Source organism: Alligator sinensis, unplaced genomic scaffold (genome assembly GCF_000455745.1).
Source record: "Alligator sinensis unplaced genomic scaffold, ASM45574v1 scaffold135_2, whole genome shotgun sequence".
Taxonomy (NCBI): Eukaryota; Metazoa; Chordata; order Crocodylia; family Alligatoridae; genus Alligator; species Alligator sinensis.
Window position 1 is genome coordinate 1,358,605 of NW_005842067.1, and position 21,712 is coordinate 1,380,316.

The following is a 21,712-nucleotide window of genomic DNA, read 5'->3' on the forward strand; positions in this document are numbered from 1 at the left end:
ATAGGCTCTTCTTTTGAGGAAGAAGCTGTCAGATAAATCTTGTGTTCCATGTTTACTTTTTAAAGTGAACTAAAATCTTCAGATGAACATTTAAATGTTCCACTTCAGTGTTTTGAACCCTAGTGCTGGGCTAGTATACGAGAACAAGTGGTGCTTCTTAGAAACCATAAGCAAAACCAATCAAGCCAGCTTAGTTATTTGAATGAAATGCCATGTGTTTTGGGGTTTTTTTCCTGCCTATGGTAGAAAGTGGCACTTTATCACAGAATTTTTAAAATGTGAAACTAGTAATTCTCATTGCTAAGACTTCCCAATAAAGGTGTTTTTTGTTTGTTTGTTTGGTTTTTTGTTTTTAGAAAGGTGCATAGGGGCAGGAATAAACTTTTAGTAATGGCTATATTTTCACCAACAAAATGCCTTAATTCAATGCATTTTACCCATACTAAATGTTTCCTTTTATTTTATGTACCAGGTTTAATGCTTGTTCATAACAAACTTGTGGAGCCCCTATATAGTATGAAGGAGATGGGAGTAGAAAGAAGCCAGTCTAAGAAGCCATACAGTGATTAGTTTCTTCTGATCCAGGGCACACCAACAGGTTCTTCTCTGGGACACCAGCTGTGGGGCAGGAGGAGTTGCTACACACACTCTTATATTGGCTCTTAAATTAACAAAAAAAAAGTGTACTTGCTTTTCTCCATCTCCAGCCAGGCAGATGGATGCTGACTATATGGCATTAATTAAGCACATGACTGGACCCTCTGCATTGTGTACTGGCAACTTCCAATACTAACTTAATTCTCTAATGAGAGAGTCAGTTGTGAACAAGGTATTAATCTATATAGCAACTAAATCGGGCATCTCTAGTATCAAATATGAAGATATGTAAAAAGCTGATTATGTAAAATAAGTCTATGACTGCTGTTTTGTTTTTTTTTTAATTCTCCCACAATGCTTCTTCCTGACCCCAGTGAATTTGTACTGGCCCCTGCTGGAGGCTGCCAGTAAGTAACCTTCCTCAAAACTTGCACCTTTTAGTTTGTACTGATAAGTCCTACTCCTGGGAGGGACTGGACACTTTTTGGGTTTCCTTTTTCCTCAGTAAAGCAAAAACCTTGACATTCTGGCTCTCAAATTGTCTTGCTAAGTGCAGTAGCTACTGAATAGGTAAATAATAATTTACTTGCATCTGTAACAACTACTACTGTCTTGTTTATGGGTAGTTTTAAACACACAAACACTAAATCCCAACATTATAATGTCCCAAGGGTTATTTTGCTGTTTTATGATGGCTTAGAAATGTTTATATTTAAAAAGGGATTGGACATTTTTTAAGGAAAGAGGTAGCAGTAGCTATTGAGCATGAGAGTTAAGGATATAGCCTCTGAATTAGGACTTTCTATACCTTTTAAATGCTGGGAGTTGCAAGTGGAAAAGGAACAGTAGGAGGGACAAACCCGTCCTACCCATTCACTCTTCCTTCCTGCATCCATTCTTTGCCACTGTGCACCACAGGATACTGGGTAAGATAGAACTGTGGTCTGAGCCAGTAAATGGCAATGCTTATGTTCTTACATGTAACGTATGGTGGCGTCCTTCCTCTACGTTGTTTAATACTCAGGTATGGCAGTGTGGGGCCTGAGACTAGACATTGCCTCTTCCCTTTCCTTACATCATGTTGGTGTATCCTGTTGTCCTCACATGGAAAACTGCAGCCAACAAATCCAACTCATGGTAGCCCCCTAACCACACTTGGTGATAAGCAGACCTCAATCAAGACTCGTGTTGTGGATCGGAACCAGGAATAAAGTTCTGTTACCTTTTTTGTAGCTTGTACAAGGGCTTGTGCCAAACCACTGTAGAGAAAAGTTGGTGGCAAGACTTTCCTTGAGCAATATGTTTTTTTTACATTGAAATTCATGACCTTTTCATTCAAAATGTAACTTTCTACATTAAATCTAGTATTTTTTCCAAATAAACAGTGTCATCTCGACTATATTCACAACTTTTAACATTCTAGCCAAAAATTGACTTTTTTTGCAAAGCCCATGGAATTCCAATACTGTCAGAAAAAGAAATCGATTCATGTCTAACCAAAAAAAGGAAAGAAACAGCATGACTTAATTGACGCCTGGGAACATATGAGAAAGTAGTAGCGAAGGTAACAGTTTATGAAAAATAGCTGTGTGATGCAGGTGCCAGAATCTTAGAGAATGAGATATGCAGTTTTAAAAATCACAGTAGCTCTAGATTTTTTCTTGAAAAGTTTTGAATTGATAAAGCAACACAGCACAAATGCATTTATTCAGTGCCTGGAGAAAGCGATAGCCTTGGCTCTCTGTACAGTTAATCTATTGCAGTGGTGCTCACGATAGTGGTCCTACAGGCCATGTAAATAGCATGAGGCCAATTTTATAACTGGAGCCCAGCTGGGCAGGGGTGGTAGAGGGGCCCCAGCCCATTTGTTCTCCCCCACCCCAGGTCTGTGGAGAGCCCTGCAGGCTGGATGACAGTGCCAGGGGCTGGATCTGGCCTACAGGCCAGGGCTTGAGCACTCCACATCTGCTAACCATTTGTGTAGGTTTAAAAAGCTTGTAAGAACAGATACAGAAAGATGCATGTAGTTCTGGGGCTGACTTTTCATATTGGCTTCCAGTTTAAGAGAGTATTTTTACCTATAATTCATGTGAAAAACTGCACTTTCAAAAAAATTTAATTCAGGCCATGAAAACTAATGCTAAAAAAGTTAGAACTCCTGCAGAAAATGTGTGTTTTGCTTTAAACATAACTGGATCTACCCAGGAGCTGTGAGTATTTTTCTTTAACTACTAAGCAGCTGTAATTACTTCAGCTTCTATAATTTGCCTATAACCAGGGAAAGACTGTAGAACTCCCAAGGTGTAGGTCAAGTATGTAAAAGCCAACAACTGTTCCCAAAGCGTGATTATCAAAGATTATGGCAAGTGCTCTGAGCTGCTGAATATCAAGAATAGTCCATACATGGCAATGGAACATGAATGCCTCTGATGTGAAGTCTGTAACAAAACAGGGCTCAGCTGCAGACCCTACAATTAAAAGGAACAAATACTAGCATGAGTAATTACAGATCTACATTTAAATAATATTTATTAATCTTTATCTCGCATTCATCTTTATAATAGATACTGATTTACATGTTTCTTACAAAGTTGATGGAACAGGGCTCTTGGTTGCTTAAAAAGGAAAGAGTACCAGCAATGTTGCTTTATCCTTGTGGCTGTCTCAGCAAAAATTCTTTACAAAGCTAACCCTTATGCAGTGCATTGCAGTAGGAAGTAGAACAGGGCTATCTACCTGGGAGCCCACAGGCAAGTGAGGGCTATCCCTGCAAATGGGAGGGGGGCTGCCTGGGAGGCTGGACAGCCCTGAAACCAAATATCCTTATCCACTTTACATAACCATTCCTTAAAACAGCTGGTATGCAATAGGGTGTTTTTCTCAATATCTCAATTACAAAGAAACATTTCAGAGACCTTGCTTACATTCATCCAGTTGAATTAGTCTGAATTCTTGATTGCTGTGTGTTTAACATGTATCAGAGCTAGCAAACAGCATATCCAAACAGACATCTTTTCTTAGAACTCTGAAGAAGTGAGAGCACTGGCTTTATGAACAAGTGAAAGGCCAGGAGTCCCTTTCCTGAGATCTGTGCAAGTCTGGACTTCACCTTTATACATATGGTCACTAGACACATGAATCAGTGTGACGCACTGTTAAATATGTTACATGATCACAGTGGTCATCCAGAAAAAGAGCATTGTTCTGTTCCACCTGGTGACTTTCTGTACCCTGTATTCATCCCATACCAGATATGACAACAACCAGGATTATGGTCTTAAAGTGATTTTAGTGCATGTGAAAGGTGCCAGAAGTACAAATTATACACAATATTAGCAAAAAGCAAACTCACCCTGCATACCCTGGCCTCATCCAAGGCAACCATGGCCCATCTCCACATGATATGGAATTTGTCCTGTGTCTTCCATATCTTTGATCTCTCCTAAGTCTACCAGCTATGATGGCGAGTTGTGCAACAGGAATATTTGTCTTCTAAAGAAGCGAGCTAAAACCACTGCTCGGTTTGGCCAAGTACATCTGAGTAAAGATTTATTTACTAACAACAAAAGCTGGATGTGAACTGTTCCTCTCAAGGCTCTGCAGCATTACCAAGCACCTGGGCTTCATTTTAAACACAGAACATGAGCACAATATTTTCTGTCCATCGTGTACGTGAAAAGCAGTTCTGACAGTGTAGTGGTTTCTTCCAATCATTGCTTTCTTGCTTCAGAGACTTCTACTGAAGCCCTGGCAGCAGAAGATTTATTTATCCAACAGCTTAACGCCATTTTGACATGTAATAACAGCATGAACGAGTGATCTAGTTCAGAAGCAGAGCTGATAGTACTCCAGAGCCATTTATCTATGCAAGTTCTTTAGACAGAAGTATTTACCATAACATTTTCTTCACTAACATTATATTAGACTTTCGGAAGGAAAAACAGGCAGTCTTCAGTCAGCTGAAAGGTTCAACTTACCACTGACTGTACATCTGTAAAAATTCAGCTCAGCAGAAGTTTGCTTTATTTAATCACCTCACAAATATTTGGTTAAAAAGAACTGTACTGAATTTCACAGACTGGGCACAAATTCTATCAGCTGCTTTAGTATTCATCATTATGCAAATAAGAACCAAACAAATAAGTTAATATACTATAGTAATATGGAGATTAATTAATGAACCAAACCAAATATGCAATAAGTGGCTGTAACTTTTCTACAGAGAGATTCAGCAAAAATCAAGGTAACTAGGTTTACTGAAGGGAAGAAAAACCGCTCCCAAATTCCCCATCACAAGTAAACTGCAGCAGTACCAGAGCAGTGGATTACTAGACATGAGTCAATCTGGATCCAGGTCAGGGGATGCTAGGGAAGCAACTGGCAATTTCTGCAGACAGGAAGAAATTCCTGTGCTGTATTTTAATAAGCCTCTCTCTGATGGGCACGGGCAGCATCACTGAAGAGCTCCAGAGACAGCACATCCAGCCCTTTTCAGGTACAGGACAGTGCTGTAAACCATGCAGGCTGGAATCCAAAGACCCTTACAAGGCTGGATCCCCTGAATAAATTCCCAGAAATCTTTCCAGAAAGTGTTTCAGAGAAAGGGGTGCATCACAATATGTAGAGTTTCCTACACTGTTTTTAAATTTTTGGCTATTAGTTTGTTCACTTTGTTTAGCACTGGACATGAACATAAGGACCTTAAAGCATCAGAGGTCTTCTGTTTCTGGAAACAGCCTGTGAATTGTTGTGTATGCATCCTGCAGCGTGCACTGTTTCACTCTTTTATCATGTAACCAAGCTAAAAAGCAAACAAACAAACAACAACAAAAAAGGAAAAATCCATTTCTGGTTTCTTCAGCTCTTAGTATTAGAGGATGCAACTAATCTTCATCTTCAGCATCCGAATCACTGTCATCAACATGCATACCTTGAAACAACCTGTGAAGCAACCAAGAATCTGTATTAGGAAGTAGTAAATGTCAATCTAAATTTGAAGCTACAAATTAAACTTGCCAATTTTGTATTTTCAGGAAAATGCACATATTGCAACCCTTAATGTTAATTCAAATAAAATATTTTGCAATTACCTAACCCCTTACATTGTAACTTCTTAACAAGCTTTACAACATTGAGCCTCGAAACACTAGTAAATTTTATTAACAATCAATAAGGATCCTGGTTTTCTCCATTTAAAAATTGCAAATTCTCTGATAAACCCCCCTAAAGATCTGTGATTAAAATGAAATGCCACAATAGGTATCAATCACAATAGGTATAGGTGGGGGAACGTGACGGGTACAGGCTCGGGGCTCCCCACCCTGCTGCCCTTCCTCCAAGGCTTCCACAGCCCTGTGGGTGGGACCTGGTGGGGAAGCTCAGTGCTGCTGCTGGGAGCCCCACACTGCCCTGGTGAAGTGACCGCTGCCTACCCAGCAGCAGGAACAATGTTTTATTGACACATTTATACTTTTAAAGCAATTTGGAAGCCTACCAGTGGCTCAATCACTATAGTATAATAAATTCTAAGTATCTATAAATTTTGGTATTTGATTTTAGGTTTTTATCATGGAAAAAAAAAAAATCAAAGCTCTCCTGCCCCCTTAACTCACCAGGACACAGGTCCAGGCCCCTCACTCCCCACCCACAGCCCCCCCACCCCTGCTGGTGCCTCTCACTCCCCACCCGCAACCTCCCTCGCCCCCCACAGCCCTGCTGGAGGGAGCCCCCAGCTGCCAGGGCCAAGGGGCCAGGGACCAGAGTCTGCAGCAGTGCCTGAGCCCCAGCTGCCATCTGCGGGAGGCAGTGGCTGCTGTGACCCCAACAGGGAGTAGATCCAAGCTTCCTCTCCCCACGGGCAGCACAGCCAGAGCGGACCCTGCTTGAAGGGTGGGTGGGGGAATGGGATGGGTACAGCGACCGCTGCCTATCCAGCAGCAGTGAGGGGCACACCTCCACACTGCCACCCCCACTGCTGCCGGGCAGGCAGGGTGGGCTTTGGCAGGATGGCGCGGCACTTGGAGTGGCAAGGAGCTTCCTCGCCTGGCCCTGTTCTACCCTGCCGCACTGGGACCCACCAACGGGGCTACAGAGCTGCTGGGGGGAGGGCAGCAGGGCAGGGAGCCCAAACCCACAGTAGGCAGCCTGTACCCGTCCCTGCCCCGCACACAGATCTGGATGGTATGTGGCTGCTTCCCCCCCCACACATGCATGCAGCAGGGACCCAGCCCCTCCCACCAGATGAAGCACCCATGGCCCAATCCCAGTTCCTGCCAGGGCCCTGTGGGCAAGCATTCTCAAGTGAAATAAATAGTGGGCTCTGTTGGGTTGAATAAAGCACCTAACATGCTCTAGTGAAGGACACGTGACACTTGCCGGAAGATTTGGGAATGGAATATATTTGCAAAGAATTATTTGGTCATGCTTGATTAGCAAGAAATCCCCATATAAAGAATACAAGCTTTCATCTTACTGGTGTCACGCCTCTCTCTCACCTGTTCCTCTCACATCTGCCCAAGCAGTAATGGTCTCCCCACACACCATCCTAATGCTGAAACATTCACTAAAGGTCTGCAGCTCCTAAAGTCCAGAGCAGCCTTCCCACCTCAGCCCTTACCCCATGCTCATCACACCAACAGAGAACCTTTTAAGAAAGCAGTTTGTTAAAAAAATTAATTTCTGCCTCTGAATCAGTGGCAGAGAAAAGAGCATCTGCAATCAGCTGGCAGATTTCTCACCATATTAAAAATTCCTCAAAGAATTTTCCATATTTCAAACCATATCTGAACACATTTCATTCTTTTCCAACCTCTTAGAATTTTTCCTCCCACTAGTACACATAGACTTTAACATCGACTTTTCCAGTACAAGAAAAGTAAAAATAAATTAGGGGTGAAAGGTAGTAGGAAAGAAGCTGTACAAATGTAAGCTGCATTGGATTCAAGAGCATGTACTGTGAATACGTACCGGTTAAAGCACGGAGAGGATGAATCATGAAAGTGCTGATATGGGTTCACCCTAGACAAAGACCCCAGACAAATCCAGCAGAAGTACTGCCTACAGCCATTGCACGTCATCTTGTTACAACCGTCTAGTTTCTGTTGAGGAACGACAAAAACAGTGATAAGAATCAAACAGATCAGAGTGTAAATTTCTCAAGCTGCAACCCTGCCTGTCACACCAACAATCAAAATGTAAAAAAAATTATACAGAAGCATCTATTTTCAGAAATGGAGTGAAGTACCTGTACTGTATTTGGTTGCATGTTGCACAACTGGCCACACTTAACTACAAAAAAAATGTACTTTAAATACAAAAAAAGTGTTTTAAAGCCAAGCTGTCCAACCAGCGGCTGGTCGATCGGTTGCATGTAGCTCTCAAAGGGGTAGTGACATGATGGGGGGGGCATCTGTCACATGGCATGATGGACAGAGCCTATGCAGTTTAGCATTCAGGCCCCAGCCACTTTGAAACTGGACGGCTGTTTTAGAGACTGCTTTATGAACATGTGAAAGGAAGAACCCAGTTTATTCAAAAGAATAATGACTTTTTCCAGTTATAGCATGCAACGATAACAACACCCCACATGACTGATCACCAGCAGGGTTTGAATCTTAAATTTTCACATCAACAACACACCTCTACCCACCTGAGCTACCAAAGCAAATTACTCACTACATCCACTAGCCACTTAAGGGAAACAGCAGAAATTTTCCAACGGATTAGACAACTGTTTTAGAAAACAGCAAAATAGGCCGAGGACTTTCTGATTCTGGGGTGGGAGTGTCAGATGCCGATTGGAGACAGACAACCAAAATAACTACACATTTGGCGTGTTCAACCTGCAAGGAATGTTAAGTAACTCTCTGAGTTGATTCTGCTGTAGTTCCCATTCTGCCTCAAGTGACCCTGCAAAACCTGTTTGTAACTTACCGCCAAATGGAAGACTAATGCTTGACTCCTGGTTAGGGTTGAGGTATGAGGCTTTAAATAATAAGGTTTTAGTATATGGGAATGTAATCAGCAATCAGCAGAGAAAAGATTTAAATTTCTCATGTCTCAGTCTCAAGACATGACACTTCTGCATAATTTGAGGGTATTTTGTGACTGGAGCATTTCTCTCTGTCTACAATTGTGGGTCACTGGGCAAGGAGCCAACAAAAAAACAAAATTGGCTGCAAAAATCCAGTACTTTGTCCTCCCTTGACCCCGATTTTAAAAAATGAGCCAGCTGTGGAGAAATTTGTTTACTGTAATGCCAGCTGCTCTGACTGACAAAAATAGTGAATATAAATTCTTGCAAGCAAAGATACTATCAACATGGTAAAAATTATTCATTGCTGGTGAACGACTAGATAGTGACACTGCAGCATTCTTTTGCTTTACTATTAAACAGACTCAGAACTGTCTTTTCCCTGAAGCATTTATTAGCAATTACCCTGAGGACTAATGGTGAACCCATTTAGTAATTAAAGAAAGATGCTTATAAGTAGTATATGAACAGTATAGAAGTCTATGGCACATATGAGGCTCAAATACCAATGCCAACCAAGGTTTTTAGCAGTGGAACAATGAATATAAATAGTAGCCAGCAGTATTATTATTAAATACCCACTGCTCTGGAGGCATCACCTCCATTATATGCAATGTGGACAGAAATGTGAAAATTCTTGACACACAACTAGGGATTTACAACCCTTGTTATTCTGAGTCCCACAAACCAATCTTTAATATTCTGACTCCCATTAGAAATTACCTGAATAACTTAAGACAGTTCAGTTAAGAGCAAACTGGGATTCTTCAGTTTGCCCTGGGAAACTCACCTCTATATGAGTACCACAACAAGGACAGCATTTTGAATTCTTGTCTAGCCATTTTCTACTTTCCATCTCCTCCAGGGCTTTCTGAATCACCCTCTTGCCATAGCGCTGTTCTAAAAATCTTTTTGTGGCCTCATCTGCTTCTAGGTACTCGTTACGTAACTCCGTTAGCTTCTCTAGGAAAAGAAACAGAGAAACTGAAAAGACCCCTTTGCCTTTTATGCATGGTACTGTATTAAGAAGTCCAATTGTCTAATGTATTTTCCAAAGAAACCAATACAATCACTGATAGGCTATAATGCTTTCATACAGTGAATGCAAGTAAGGTTTGCCAATGGACATAAGTGATCAGTTCTGACTTACAGAAAACTTTCCAGATGCCCCTGCATGCTTAAAAAGATGAGCCAAGCACACTGGAGACATAATCCAGGAGGCTTCAAAGACCTCAGTGACCAAGAGGATTCCAATAGCCCTGACAGGGGAAAAAAAAAAGGAACAGCCACCCAGAAGTTTTATCTCGCTTGCTGACCCACATGTAGTCTACAATCTCTCAAGTTATAAGTTTATAAACTTGAGCATGTTGAACAAGATGTTCCTTTCACCTGCACAATGTATGGCAGTAGTTAAAAGCAATCAAATCCTCAAGATGCTTAAGGAACAGAATAAAAAGCAATACTGAAAATCTTGCAATGCCAGGATATAAATCAATGGGGTTCATACAATGCTGCATTCTGGTCACTCTATCCCACAAAACTAGAAGTGAAATAAAAGGGGTTTAAAGACAAATGACAAAACTGGTTACACTAACAGAAAAGGTTTCATATGAAGTGACAAGTGAAAAGATATATTTCGTCTCCTCCCTAAATCAGATAGAAGTGGACATGAGAACGTTATAGAAATAAATAGTAGAAAGACGCTTCCTTTCACCACTTTTCATAACAACAAGAAGACAGTCTATTAGAGTAAAAACAGGTAGCAAATATAAAAATGACAAAAAGGAAAAGGCTTTCTAAACAACACATTTCTCATGACCAAGAATCCCATTAAGTACCAGGATTAAAAAAAATGGAATCAAAACAAATGGAAACTTGTATGAAGCAGGCAAGAACATCCTGAGTTACCTTAGTATAGGTTTGAAACTATTTTGAATATCAAAACACTTCATTCCCTAGAACTAAACTCCTCAGTTATTGGAAAAAACTTTCTGTGGGCAGATTCTCTCAAGTGCTCACCTTGAGGGTCTGTTATACCTTCCTCTGGCACTAAGCCACTGTGGGGACAGGATACATTCACATGTCCATTTCTATGTGCTATATTTCCCCCAGATAATCAATAATCAATTTTGTATTAAAAAAAACAACCCTGAAGCATGAGGATTCAGTAACTCCATTATTATACTGCAATAAACACTTTTCCCCCTCAACTTCTTCATTTTACTGCAGCACGGCAGGAGCAAGGTTTTCAGCTCCGTAAGTTGCCAATATCAAGGGAAGTCCAAGAATTCCACTCCCACCATCAGATACTGAAGGCTGCATCAATGCAAAGGTTTCCTACTGCAGAAGGTGTAAGAAGGAGAAAAAAATATTTCCCTGTATTTATTTATGCATTCACGATAGAAACTGTAACATTGGGCTCAACTTGCAAACAAGTGTCACTCACCTGCAGTGACTTTACATGGAGACACTCCATGGTAAGTCATTTTGCAGAGGGTGCAGAAGGCATAGTTGCAACTGGAACATATGCCCATGGTGCAACCAGGTTCCTGCATCACTGGAGTCTGACAGCATGGGCGAGGGCAATACACCACGTCTGCCATCAAGTCCAAGCTGGACTGCAGAAGCAGGCGGTCGTAGCGTGCAAACAACTGCTCTCCAACCAGTTCTTTAACCTAAGCACAGATCAAAACATCATAGCATGCATTTATTCAGAATTTCAGTTACTATTACAAGAAAAACACTTCAAGGAAATGAGTACTGGTAGCTAGTTCAAATATGCTTTGATGCATTTTAAAATATTACTTTCCCCTAAGTCAGCTTATGGAAGCAATATAAGGAGAGGTAAGGTATGGAAGTTACTAATGAAGCTATGTAGTTAAATCTGCAGTTTCTGGGGATACGTGCTTTGAAGATTCACTGGCAATTCAAACCACTGGCACTGGCAAATCTATAGGGTACTTACACACATCCAGAGAGTCTGCTCCAACACACTGGAAATACAGTGCGTCAGAGCAGACTCAATTAATTGAGTCTGTTTGAGCACGTAAACTGATGTGCGCTGGCAGTCTCGTGCACCAGCACTGTGAAAATGGCGGCAGTGTGCTTTGAACTAAAACATGTTCAATGTTTTAAAGAGCTCAAATTGCACCGCTACCATTTTATCAGTGCTGACACATGATGCGCCACTGATACATCTGTTTCCAACGCAGCACCCAGCACTTTTAATTAGTGTGACTTGCTAAATAAAAGTGCTCAGTTCTGCATCAGGAGCACGTGTAAAAATGCCCGTAATGAAAACAATCCGTGCCAGTGACATCTTATGAAACCAATCCCCCGTCTGAGACATCTGATGCTAATTACAGTGCCAGATGAACTCAGATTCTAAGCACACTATTCTAACTTAGATGGTTACACATTGCCTCCAGGGGAAAAGAACACTGTGTGCTTTAATGAATATACTTTGCATGAACATCTATGAGTCTGAACTCTTATTAGCAGGTTAAAGGGGTGCAGGAACCGATTATATGGGGCTAATAATATTACCTGACCAGGAGTAGCAACAGAAGAGCACTTTGGTTCTGGACAGTTAAGGCAGTGGACCTGACCATCCCGGATCTGAATTTCAAAGTAGTCCTTCATGCAGGCTTTGCAGTAGACATGGCTGCAGTCCATGAAGTACATACATTCAGCACCTAGCTTCTCACAAAAGCAGATACTGCACAAGTGTATCTTACTGTTAAAACATTTTTTCCGTTGGGCCTGATCAAAGTCTACAATTTCCATAATTAGACTTGACAGAGATTCCACATCCTGTACAGCTCTTTTATCAAGGATTTCTTCTTCAGCTGTTGTGGTGCCTGCTGCACCGCAACTATCCAGCTCAGCATTTGGAGGCACCAATGATGTCCTGCATTGCCCATTTCCTTGGTGGTGAATTTTTAACTCATACGGGGAGACAATGTTCAGATAACTTAGTGTTTCTTCCTTGAGAAACTGTGTCCATGCAAATAAGACCACACAACCTCGATTCTCCTCCCACAAGTTGTCCAAGTGTTTGCAGAGAGCACTGAGCTAGAAGAGAAGTTAAGACTCAGAAACTGAATGAAGAAACATCTGCCAACAACTTCTCACTCATCATAAAGTTTGCCTTTCCTGTGGTGTTCTTTTATGGAAATCTCCAATTTCAAATTTAAGCCACAAAATAAACTAATTCAATACAGTACTCAGGAGGAAATATAGGAAAGCAACCACTCTCATCTGATCACTTTCCAATTGCCAAAGCATAAATCCACAATCTGCCATAATATGAAAAACCAAGGCGCATTATAAAGATGCTAGAAGGAGATAAAAGTGATGGGAAATTTATAAAAAAAAAAAAAAAAAAAAAAATCACATGATGCAATAATTAATGCTGTTCTATAAACGTTAAGGTCCAAGGATTCTTCCAAGAAAAATAAGGACAGGACAAGCCTTCCATTCATATTTACAGAACTTACATCTTGTATGCCTCTCTTGTACAAAGCAGCAAAAAAGTACTATTTTCTCTCCAGTTTTATGCAGCATGTCTAACTAATAAATTAAAGCGTAGTGTAATCACAAGAACTCCTCTATTTTCTGGCAAACATTTAAGTACCACTTAGTTACTACTAAAGTGATAGTCTGATTTAGTCATTTTAAGTTACAGGTGGAGGTTGCTAGTTTTAGCAAAGAAAAAACAGACGAATTATAGATATTTAAAAACTTAGGGTTTCAAAGTTTGGACTGTAATGAAAAAAAAAAAAAGTCTGCACCACCACTCTGGCTGGACCAAATATAGAATATTCAGAACATTCAGCCATCTGTTTCCCCCCAATTTGAAGAGTAATATTTTATCCTGTGACTTATTCCCATGCTGGTGTTTTAAACATTCAAAACTTAGTGCAACAGATAAATATATGTACTAATTCATAAAACACTCACCTTTTCCACTTTCATTATCAAACACAGACCAAATTTTAATATAGTGGACTGGAACAGACATTTACTTGGGACCAGAAAACTTCACCTCCCGATATGCACTTGTGCGACATGCAGTGACATTTTAACACTGCGTCCTAGTTCTTTTAGCGGTGAAGTCTTAGTGGTGAATAGGGAATAAGGTTTAAATTTAGTTAGACACTCACCTGCATGCCCTTCCTCTAACTCAGTGGTTCTCAACCTTTTAGACCAAAGGCACCCCTCAGAAAATGCCAGATCTTACTTTTCACTTATTTTCTGACTACAGAAAATATTAGATAATTTCTTTGGTTTTAAACAACTCAGAAAGACCACAACAGGTCAGAATGTTTTTGACACTAGTTTCCTATTTGAAATCTCTGGGTTTATCCTGTGAATCACATTTGCACATCTAACAGTGCTAACAATGTGTGGCAGCTTCACAAAGATCTCAAGGAACCCCACAGTGCCACATCACCCTGGTTGAGAATCACTGCTTTAGCTGCAATTATAATCTGTTGATTTACTAGCAGCAGCACACTTTGAATGCAGTCTCTGAATTTCTGACCCATTCATAACCCTCAATTTCTCTTTTCCAAATTACACTATCCAGTGGCTGCTTCTAGAGCATAACAGCTCATGCTACACTTGCCAAATGTTAATTCAGACAATAGACGCTGCAGTTTCAGCAAGAGTCAAGTTAATCCAGCTGTGATCACCTCACCTGAGTGCACATTTCACAAGGTGGTAAATCAGGCATGTTATCTGAACGCTGTTAGCTTTGAAAGCCTGATCTGCAGAAATAAACTGCTTTTCCAGTTTCCTCCCTAACATTATAGAAATATCTGAAAAAGCAGACTATGTTAACTTTAATAACTCTTAAAGTTTGATGAAGAAAAAAATCCACATAAATTGCATATTTCTCTTACTAAGTTCTCCACTGCTCAAGAATGAACTCTAGTTGAACAAGGCTACTAAAATTGTGAGCAAAATAGCTCAATTAAATACGCAATATGCAGCAAAACTGTTAGTGCAGTGCCTGGCTTTATTTAAAAAAAGGTTTTGTTCTTTATAAAAAAAAAAAAATGCTGTTTTCTACTGTGTATTTCAGAGTAAGATGAGAGTTTTTTGGGGAAAATGGATCACAAAGCCCTTCTTATAGGGTGGAAACCGCTTGAGTCTTGTGACACAATACACACCTGTTTTCAAGATACGGGTTGTATTTTACAGTATGATAGGCATCTACAAGAATACCTACCCTATAGCACATGATATATAAGCAGTGTAAGAGACTTCAAATCAGCGTGGGTAGGTCACTTTCAAAAATGCCTGTGGAACAGATTTTCAAAGGCATTTAAGTGCCTAGAGATTTAGACAAGCAGCTAATGGGATTTATAAAACTGCCTAATGCATGTTAAGGTGCTTCACTGTCACTGAAAACACAGGGAACTAGGCAGAGAGGATTCAAAAGCCCCTATTAGGTGCCCATCTTTTAATACCTTTAAAATGTAGCACTGTGGGCCAAAGCTCCATTTTCAAAGTGACTCAGATCTAATCTTGCATCATTTTTATGAAAAAAGTGCACACCAAATATGTGACAAATAATTAACAAGCTGTTTTCTGGTTTTCCAGTCCAGCAGCTCAGGTCCAAAAAGCTCAGGTACTTGTACACTCTGCTTACATGCAGAGAGAGAAAGAGAGGCAGAGATTGTTTGCTGCTAGCTCATAAGGCTTGGCTTCCAAATAGCTTGCACAGGTAGGCAATAGCAACCATACATCTCTGCTTGTGTTATTTCTATTTGTTCTTAGCTTGGATATCTCTCTTGTTCTCTTGCTGACATCAATTGTATTTTCCAGAAGATATTTATTAAGCTTTACTGGCACATTTTATGAGAGGTATTCCGATTTTTCCCCACTACTGGAGACATATCCACCACAATGAGGATGGGAATACATTAGTTTGCATGTTCTCAAGTAGTTGCTGTCTCAGCCTATGGCACTCTCATGCAAGCCATGATAAGTGTATATTTCTACCTCAGAACATTGTTCCTCCATCTGAACCTGGATTAATCTGGACTTTAAAAACATGAGTTTAGTCTCCAGTTCCTTCACTACCGATCATTAAACTGTTCATAATAAGCATTTTTCATGTTCTTGAAAGCTGAAAGTAGCGTTAAAAAGATGTAAGGCCAAACCTGTGTCCGGGAGAGCCACTTGCCGCTGAGCGTGAACACAGGTGGGGAGGCTGAAGGGTAGTCTGGTGGAAGTTCAAAATTCAACACAAGTGGAGGCAGAAAACAAATTGTATACTCAAACCCATTGTGCAGGAGCCTCTCATTAGGACTGCCTGAAACAAAGACAATTGATTGAAGCAATCTGAGAGAGAGCAAGAGAACTATGATTCTGGATTTTGCAGTCTGATGAAGTATAACAGCTTGATATGGTCCCCAAGACTTCTCTTTTCATTTGGTGAATTTCTTGTCTAACAGCTTATCTCAGACTATACCCATTCTTAATGCAGAAAAATTTCATAGAGCTGTATGCTTCAGGCTGAATTGGTGAATACTAACTCCATAAACACTGCGACCTGTCAGGTAAACGAGAAACCAGAGAATTTGGAAAGACAAGTTTAAGAAGATGACTACCCTTCCTCTCAATATTAAGGTCTACTCTGGGTAACTTGAGAAAGAGCCCATTCATGTTTCAGACAACTTCAAGAGAAGTGTTTCTAGAGATCAGGGCTGAGCATTTTATGTTTCACTGTGTAATTTTTGGCAAACAACAATCAACAAGTAAATTAAAGCAGAGGCAGTTATCTGATGGGTTTGGTAGTACCCCCTCATGGTCTGGGAAACATAAAAGAACACAGGGTCTAAAATGCAGGGAGATGAGTTTCAAAGTTATCCCACCAAAAATAAAGATTTATATCTGTTTCCACGTTTGGACCATACAAATAGGAAACTGAATTAATACATATGGGAACAAATAAAACTAACTATAATGGTGACAGATGCACAAATAAACAACCTGAAGAAATAAAGAAAAATAATTTTGAATAATCTGACATATTTGGTAATGCTCAGTGTTACTTGTAACAACAGCAGGCAACTTTTTTCCCCCAGGAAGTGTCATTTAAAAAAAAAAGATGAAGTCCTTTAATTTAATATTCCAAGTTTCTTGAAGCCTCAGATGGAAGGGACTACAGAAATAAAGTGTTACAAATGTACACTAAATAAAAATGAAAACACTTACAAACCTAATTATAGTTTGTTTCAAGGGGACTCAATGATGTGAACAGTCAATTTGCATAAAAGTATGCACACTTCAAAATCGAAAAAGCTTTGGAAACACTGGAGAATTTTCCTTAGGAAGTCATTTGGAAAAGTTATTAAAAATTCCATAAACACCACCAACTCACATGCAATTTAGAAGTCACTCTCTCTCAGCTTCTGTTTTTAAAAAGTGATATGAAAATAATTAAGTCATACCATGGTCAGAATGGGTGAAACCTTCTACAGTGGTAATGTATGAGAAATTACTCACTATTACAAAGATAAAGACTCCCCTTTGATTACTTCAGCTGACCCTAGGCCTCTTGCAGCAGTGCCTCTTTTCTTCCCCCTTTCCCTATCCTTCAGATTAAAATGAAATTAGTCCTTCTTATTTAGTACCCCTACTCTCTGCAAGTCCCATCTGACATAAGAGGCTGTAGCCTATGAAAGCTCATGCCTCACTGAACAAGTTAGTTATAAAATCCCACCCTGTCCTGCCTTCTGCCTAACTTCAGACTAAAACAGTTAACTACCTCTCAAAAACAAAAAATGTTTGGGTAGCTCTTTTTTGAAAGTATATCTTTAAAAAAACAGACCGTTTTAAGAACATGTTTCACAAAAATGCAAAACATCTGAACTCACCTCTCACAAATATCTTGAAATTTGGGGGCAACTCGAAACAGATTTTAGTTTCTCCTCCTTGGCCAGACTCTGCTCTCTTGAACTCATCTTCATCATAAATACTAGCCAAAGCCAGCAGCTCATCCTCCTGAGCTTCTTTGTCTTCTGAAGACATTTAAATTTTCTGCAGACATACGAACCCATTTCAAATAATCAGCAAGAACTAAACAGGCTATTCAAGTAGTCCATTAGGAGGATACATTTCAGGTTATTAAACTTAGATTTTAAAGAATAATAGACTGTATCAAAACAATGAAAGCTAAGATTATACTTTTCCCACAGCTTAAAGCTACTGCACACACACCATCATTTTCCATCACATGCTCCATCACAGTTCTTAAGTTATGAAAAAAGGACATGGAGTTGGAGCTAGGAGTCCAGTTGGGACTCCACTAGAAAAGTTGCCTCCACCTGGGCGAGCTGGATCCTTCCCCTCTACCAGGGTGTCATCCTTGTCCTGGGCCTGATTAGACCATGGGGCTCTTCCTGGGCTGGATCTATAAGCAGCAGGTCCAGTAGTGGCTGCCATAAGTCCAGTGGTGGCAACGGAGCCAGACAGCAGCAGATCAAGTGCATCAGCACAGCCCTCACTCACCCTCCTGCAACCAAGAGCCATGCCCAGAGGGCTCTCTAGGTTTCAAATTCTGAGGCAGGTCATGCTCTTCCCTAGCCACAGCATCAGCCTTACGGTAGCCCATAGGCCCCACGTTTGATACTCCTGCCATATACAAAATAATGTTACCCTCCTTAAGGAAAGGGATGTGGAATGAAAATTACAACTTAAATCACTATTTGTGGCCCTGTTCATTCTTCAAGGATGAAGAGAGTGGAATTTAAAATTTTCCACTAATGGAGAGAGACATTTTTCTTTTACCGTAGGAAAACATCTCTCTCCATTACAGGAAAATTTTAAATAATGGGCTAATGAAGAAAAAAAAACAATATGGCTTCTCCAACTTCTCTTTACTTCCTAGGCATATTTGTGTTACTTGCACAAAGAGCCCAAATCAAACGCAACTCCCCTGATTTAGTTTACTATTGTACATTGCTTCATTTTACTTATTTTTTGTATCACTGCACACTATGTTCTGCTTTAATTTTTTTAAAGTAGTAGAATGTCTCATCTCATTGTATGTTTTTAGCAAAACCCACAAATTATATAATGCTATCCTTATATTACACAAAATGGTATCATCCTTTTTACTGTACAGTTTTAGTGAAAGCTGTAAATTAAGTTACTGCTACTAAGTTCATAAAAAGTTATATTTTTTCATCTTATGATCATTAGAAACCAAACCTTTAAAAAAGTGTAAATGATGTAGGAGAAAAGAAAATGCAATACTAATCATATCTCGATAGCATTTTATTAGGCATGAGGTAGAAACTTGACTGAAGAAAGTAAAGCAAGGGGCAAAAAGTAACAGCATCAGTCAATAGGCCCAGCATGCCACACAAGGTACTTTTTAGAATGATTTCTAGGGGCTCACTGACAGAGATTTTTGGGGCTGATACTGATGGCCTATTTTTAATGAGCCATATTGGCCAATACCGATACGACTGCCAATATGAAGGTCCAGCTGGTAAGTCTGTTGTGGGGGCGAGGGAAGGGGCATGGGGGGTACAGACTGAGGTCCCCACAGTGAGGGAGGGAGTGGAGCTGGGGCAGGAGCTGCACAGCTAGGGCGGGGCTTGGGATGGAGGCAAGAACAGCTCATCCACGGGGGGTAGCTCCCACTGCTGCATGCACCCCAGGAGGGCATAGGGCGCCTTGTGCCCCTGGATCTGCATGCAGCGACAGGGCAGGCTGTTGCTGCAGGCTGGGGTGGGGCCAGGCTCTTCCTAGAGGGGTTTGGGCCAAGCTGCACTAAGGGTGGGAAGCGGTGGTGCTGGGAGGGGGGCTGCAGCCACCCCAAAATTCATCGTAGTCCCCTCCCCCTCCCTCCCAGCACCACCGCTGCCCACCCTGAGCGCAGCCTGGCCCAGCACTCTCACCTGGAAGAGCTCAGCACCAGCCTCTGCTCCAGCCCACAGTAGCAGCCTGCCCTCGCCCTCCACCTAGAGCCGGGAGCACACATCCCCATGCCCTCCTGGGATGCAATCAGTGGAGGGAGCCATCCCGCTCTCCCCCCACCCCACCCCCCCACCTCCCGGACAAACCATGGCTCTGCTCCACCCTGGCTGAGCAGCACCTGCCCCAGACTTGCTCCCTCCCTCACCACAGGGGCCTCAATCTGCACCCCACCCCGCTTCCCTTACAATAGACTTACAGGCCGGACTCGGCTCTTCTCCAAATTGCTGGGCTGTGCTTCTGGCTGCCTGCATACCACACTGCAGCTGCGTGCACGCATGGGGAATTTATTGGCCATATTCGGCCACTTCAGCCAAAAAAAGCTGATGGCCAATACTGTCAATTTTCTTTATATTAGTGCCGATCCAATGTGGGACCGATGTATCAGTGCACTTCTAATGATTTCAAATTACCTACTGCATATGGATCCGAATAGCTATCATGCATTTGCCCATACTAGTTCAACACCGGATTGAAGTGAGCTGTTTTTTACAACTTTTGCAATCTTTATTACCTTTTCAGTTGTAGTTTCAAAACAGCAGCAACTAAAGTTACAGGTTTTGGTCAGTGAACCAGCACAGTCACGTCAGTAAAGCCAGGCCACCAACCCTGCTCATTCCTGAAAGGACCGGATGTCACAAATGTTTTCCATTAGGAAGCAATAAGGCCACAGGTTCTGTTGTCAGGGTATACATGGCGATGAAGCCCAATATTTGTTGACTGCCTGTAATAAAACATTAAAAGGATAAAACATCACCCTCTTTGTGTTTGCCTCTGCTGTCAAGAGTTTAATTTCAGGAGGTCTGACAAACACCATCTTTGATCCAGAGAACTGTTAAAGATCTGGTGTCACTAGTCTCAATTACACACTTCAGCACTGATCCCACCACTGGATCCATTAGCTTAGATCAGTGGTTCTCAACCTCTTTTTAGATTTGAGGCAGACCTCATTTGGCACAGAAGTTACAGAGCGGTGAACTGAGCAGCATTCGACTGCAAAAACAGGCATTTATGATGGTGCTTCCCTCCTTGCAGAGGGGCCAGGCTGTGGCCAGGCAGGGAGGGGCAAGTAAATCAGCACAGGCTCAGACGACTGTGTGCCGCAGCCCCTGGGGTTGAGAATTACTGGCCTAGACACACAGGTCTGAGAAGAGCCCAAAGTCAAGATCGCTCTGTACTCACGATCCATCCACTTAAGAACATAAGAATGGCCACTGACTGGGTCAGAGCACAGGTCCATCTTGCCCCGTCTCCTGGGTCACTACTCGTAGGTTCACAGATGTAGGGTCGAAAGGGACCTGGGCAGATCATCAAGTCCGACCCCCTGCCCTGGGCAGGAATGAATACTGGGCTCATATGACCCCAGCGAGGTAGTTATCTAGCCTCCTTTTAAAGACCCCTAAGGAAGGAGCCAGCACCACTTCCCTTGGAAGCTGGTTCCAGATCCTGGCCACCCTGCCTGAAGCCGTGCGTCCTGATGTCTGCCTGAACTCCCCACACCTTCTGTCTGCGCACTCCCCACCCGAAACCCCAAGTCCCGGGGCCTCCTGGCCAACCTCCTCCTGCCCTTGCCAAGCGAATGATCTACCCCACCAGAAAGGAGGCGACCCCCGGGACCGCCAGGCTGCCTTCCTATCCCACGCTCCATCCCGTCTCCGGGCAGAGTATCACCGGGCAGCGCCCCCGGCTCCTTGGACTCGGCGCGCTGCACTCGGCGTCCCCCCTTGGCGCACTCGTTTTAAACCTCTCGCTAGCCTCCCTCTCTCAGGTGGGGCTTATCGCTTCCCCGGGTGGGGGACCTCCTAAAGCGGGGAGCAGACCTGGGTCACGAATCCCCGCACGCTCGCCTGTCCCGGGACCTCCTGGTCAACCCACTCCCGCCCCCGCCAAGCCAAGGCTGCCCCTGCCCGGAAGCGGGCTCTGGCCGGGGCCACGCCGGGACTTTCCCGTCCGCGTCCGGGCGGAGTATCACCGGGCTGGGCCCCGCTCTGGCCCTCGCTCCCGGCCCTTGTGTGCCAAGAAATGGCTCTGGGTCTCTCAGGGCCCCTCCTCAGCGCGGGGAGTGGCTGGTTGTCCTCGCGGGCC

General features: G+C 42.2%; 2 protein-coding genes across 6 annotated transcripts in view; one reads left to right on the forward strand and one right to left on the reverse strand.

The window, feature by feature from the left end:
• Positions 1 to 3,060, forward strand: part of GNPDA1 (glucosamine-6-phosphate deaminase 1) — an 8,987-nt gene extending 5,927 nt beyond the window's left edge. For all 4 annotated transcript variants that reach the window (XM_006023548.3, XM_006023547.3, XM_006023546.3 and 1 more), the window contains one exon: positions 473 to 3,060. In XM_006023548.3, coding sequence (XP_006023610.1) covers positions 473 to 570 — 98 coding nt within the window. In that variant the 3' untranslated portion in view covers positions 571 to 3,060. The remainder of the gene's footprint in view (positions 1 to 472) is intronic.
• Positions 3,061 to 3,906: 846 nt separating this feature from the next.
• Positions 3,907 to 21,586, reverse strand: RNF14 (ring finger protein 14). Of its 2 annotated transcripts, none has more exons than XM_025204036.1 (9): positions 21,448 to 21,586; positions 20,142 to 20,351; positions 17,521 to 17,683; positions 15,802 to 15,953; positions 12,176 to 12,703; positions 11,076 to 11,304; positions 9,420 to 9,592; positions 7,564 to 7,694; positions 3,907 to 5,538 (listed from the first exon to the last, which is right to left on the reverse strand). In XM_025204036.1, exons 3-9 carry the CDS (start codon positions 17,672 to 17,674, stop codon positions 5,481 to 5,483), a joined length of 1,425 nt encoding a protein of 474 aa, XP_025059821.1. In that variant the 5' UTR covers positions 17,675 to 17,683; positions 20,142 to 20,351; positions 21,448 to 21,586; the 3' UTR covers positions 3,907 to 5,480. The 2 variants fall into 2 exon arrangements, with proteins under 2 accessions (XP_025059821.1, XP_006023611.1); XM_006023549.3 differs by having other exon boundaries at positions 20,810 to 21,570.
• Between the last annotated feature and the right edge of the window lie 126 nt (positions 21,587 to 21,712).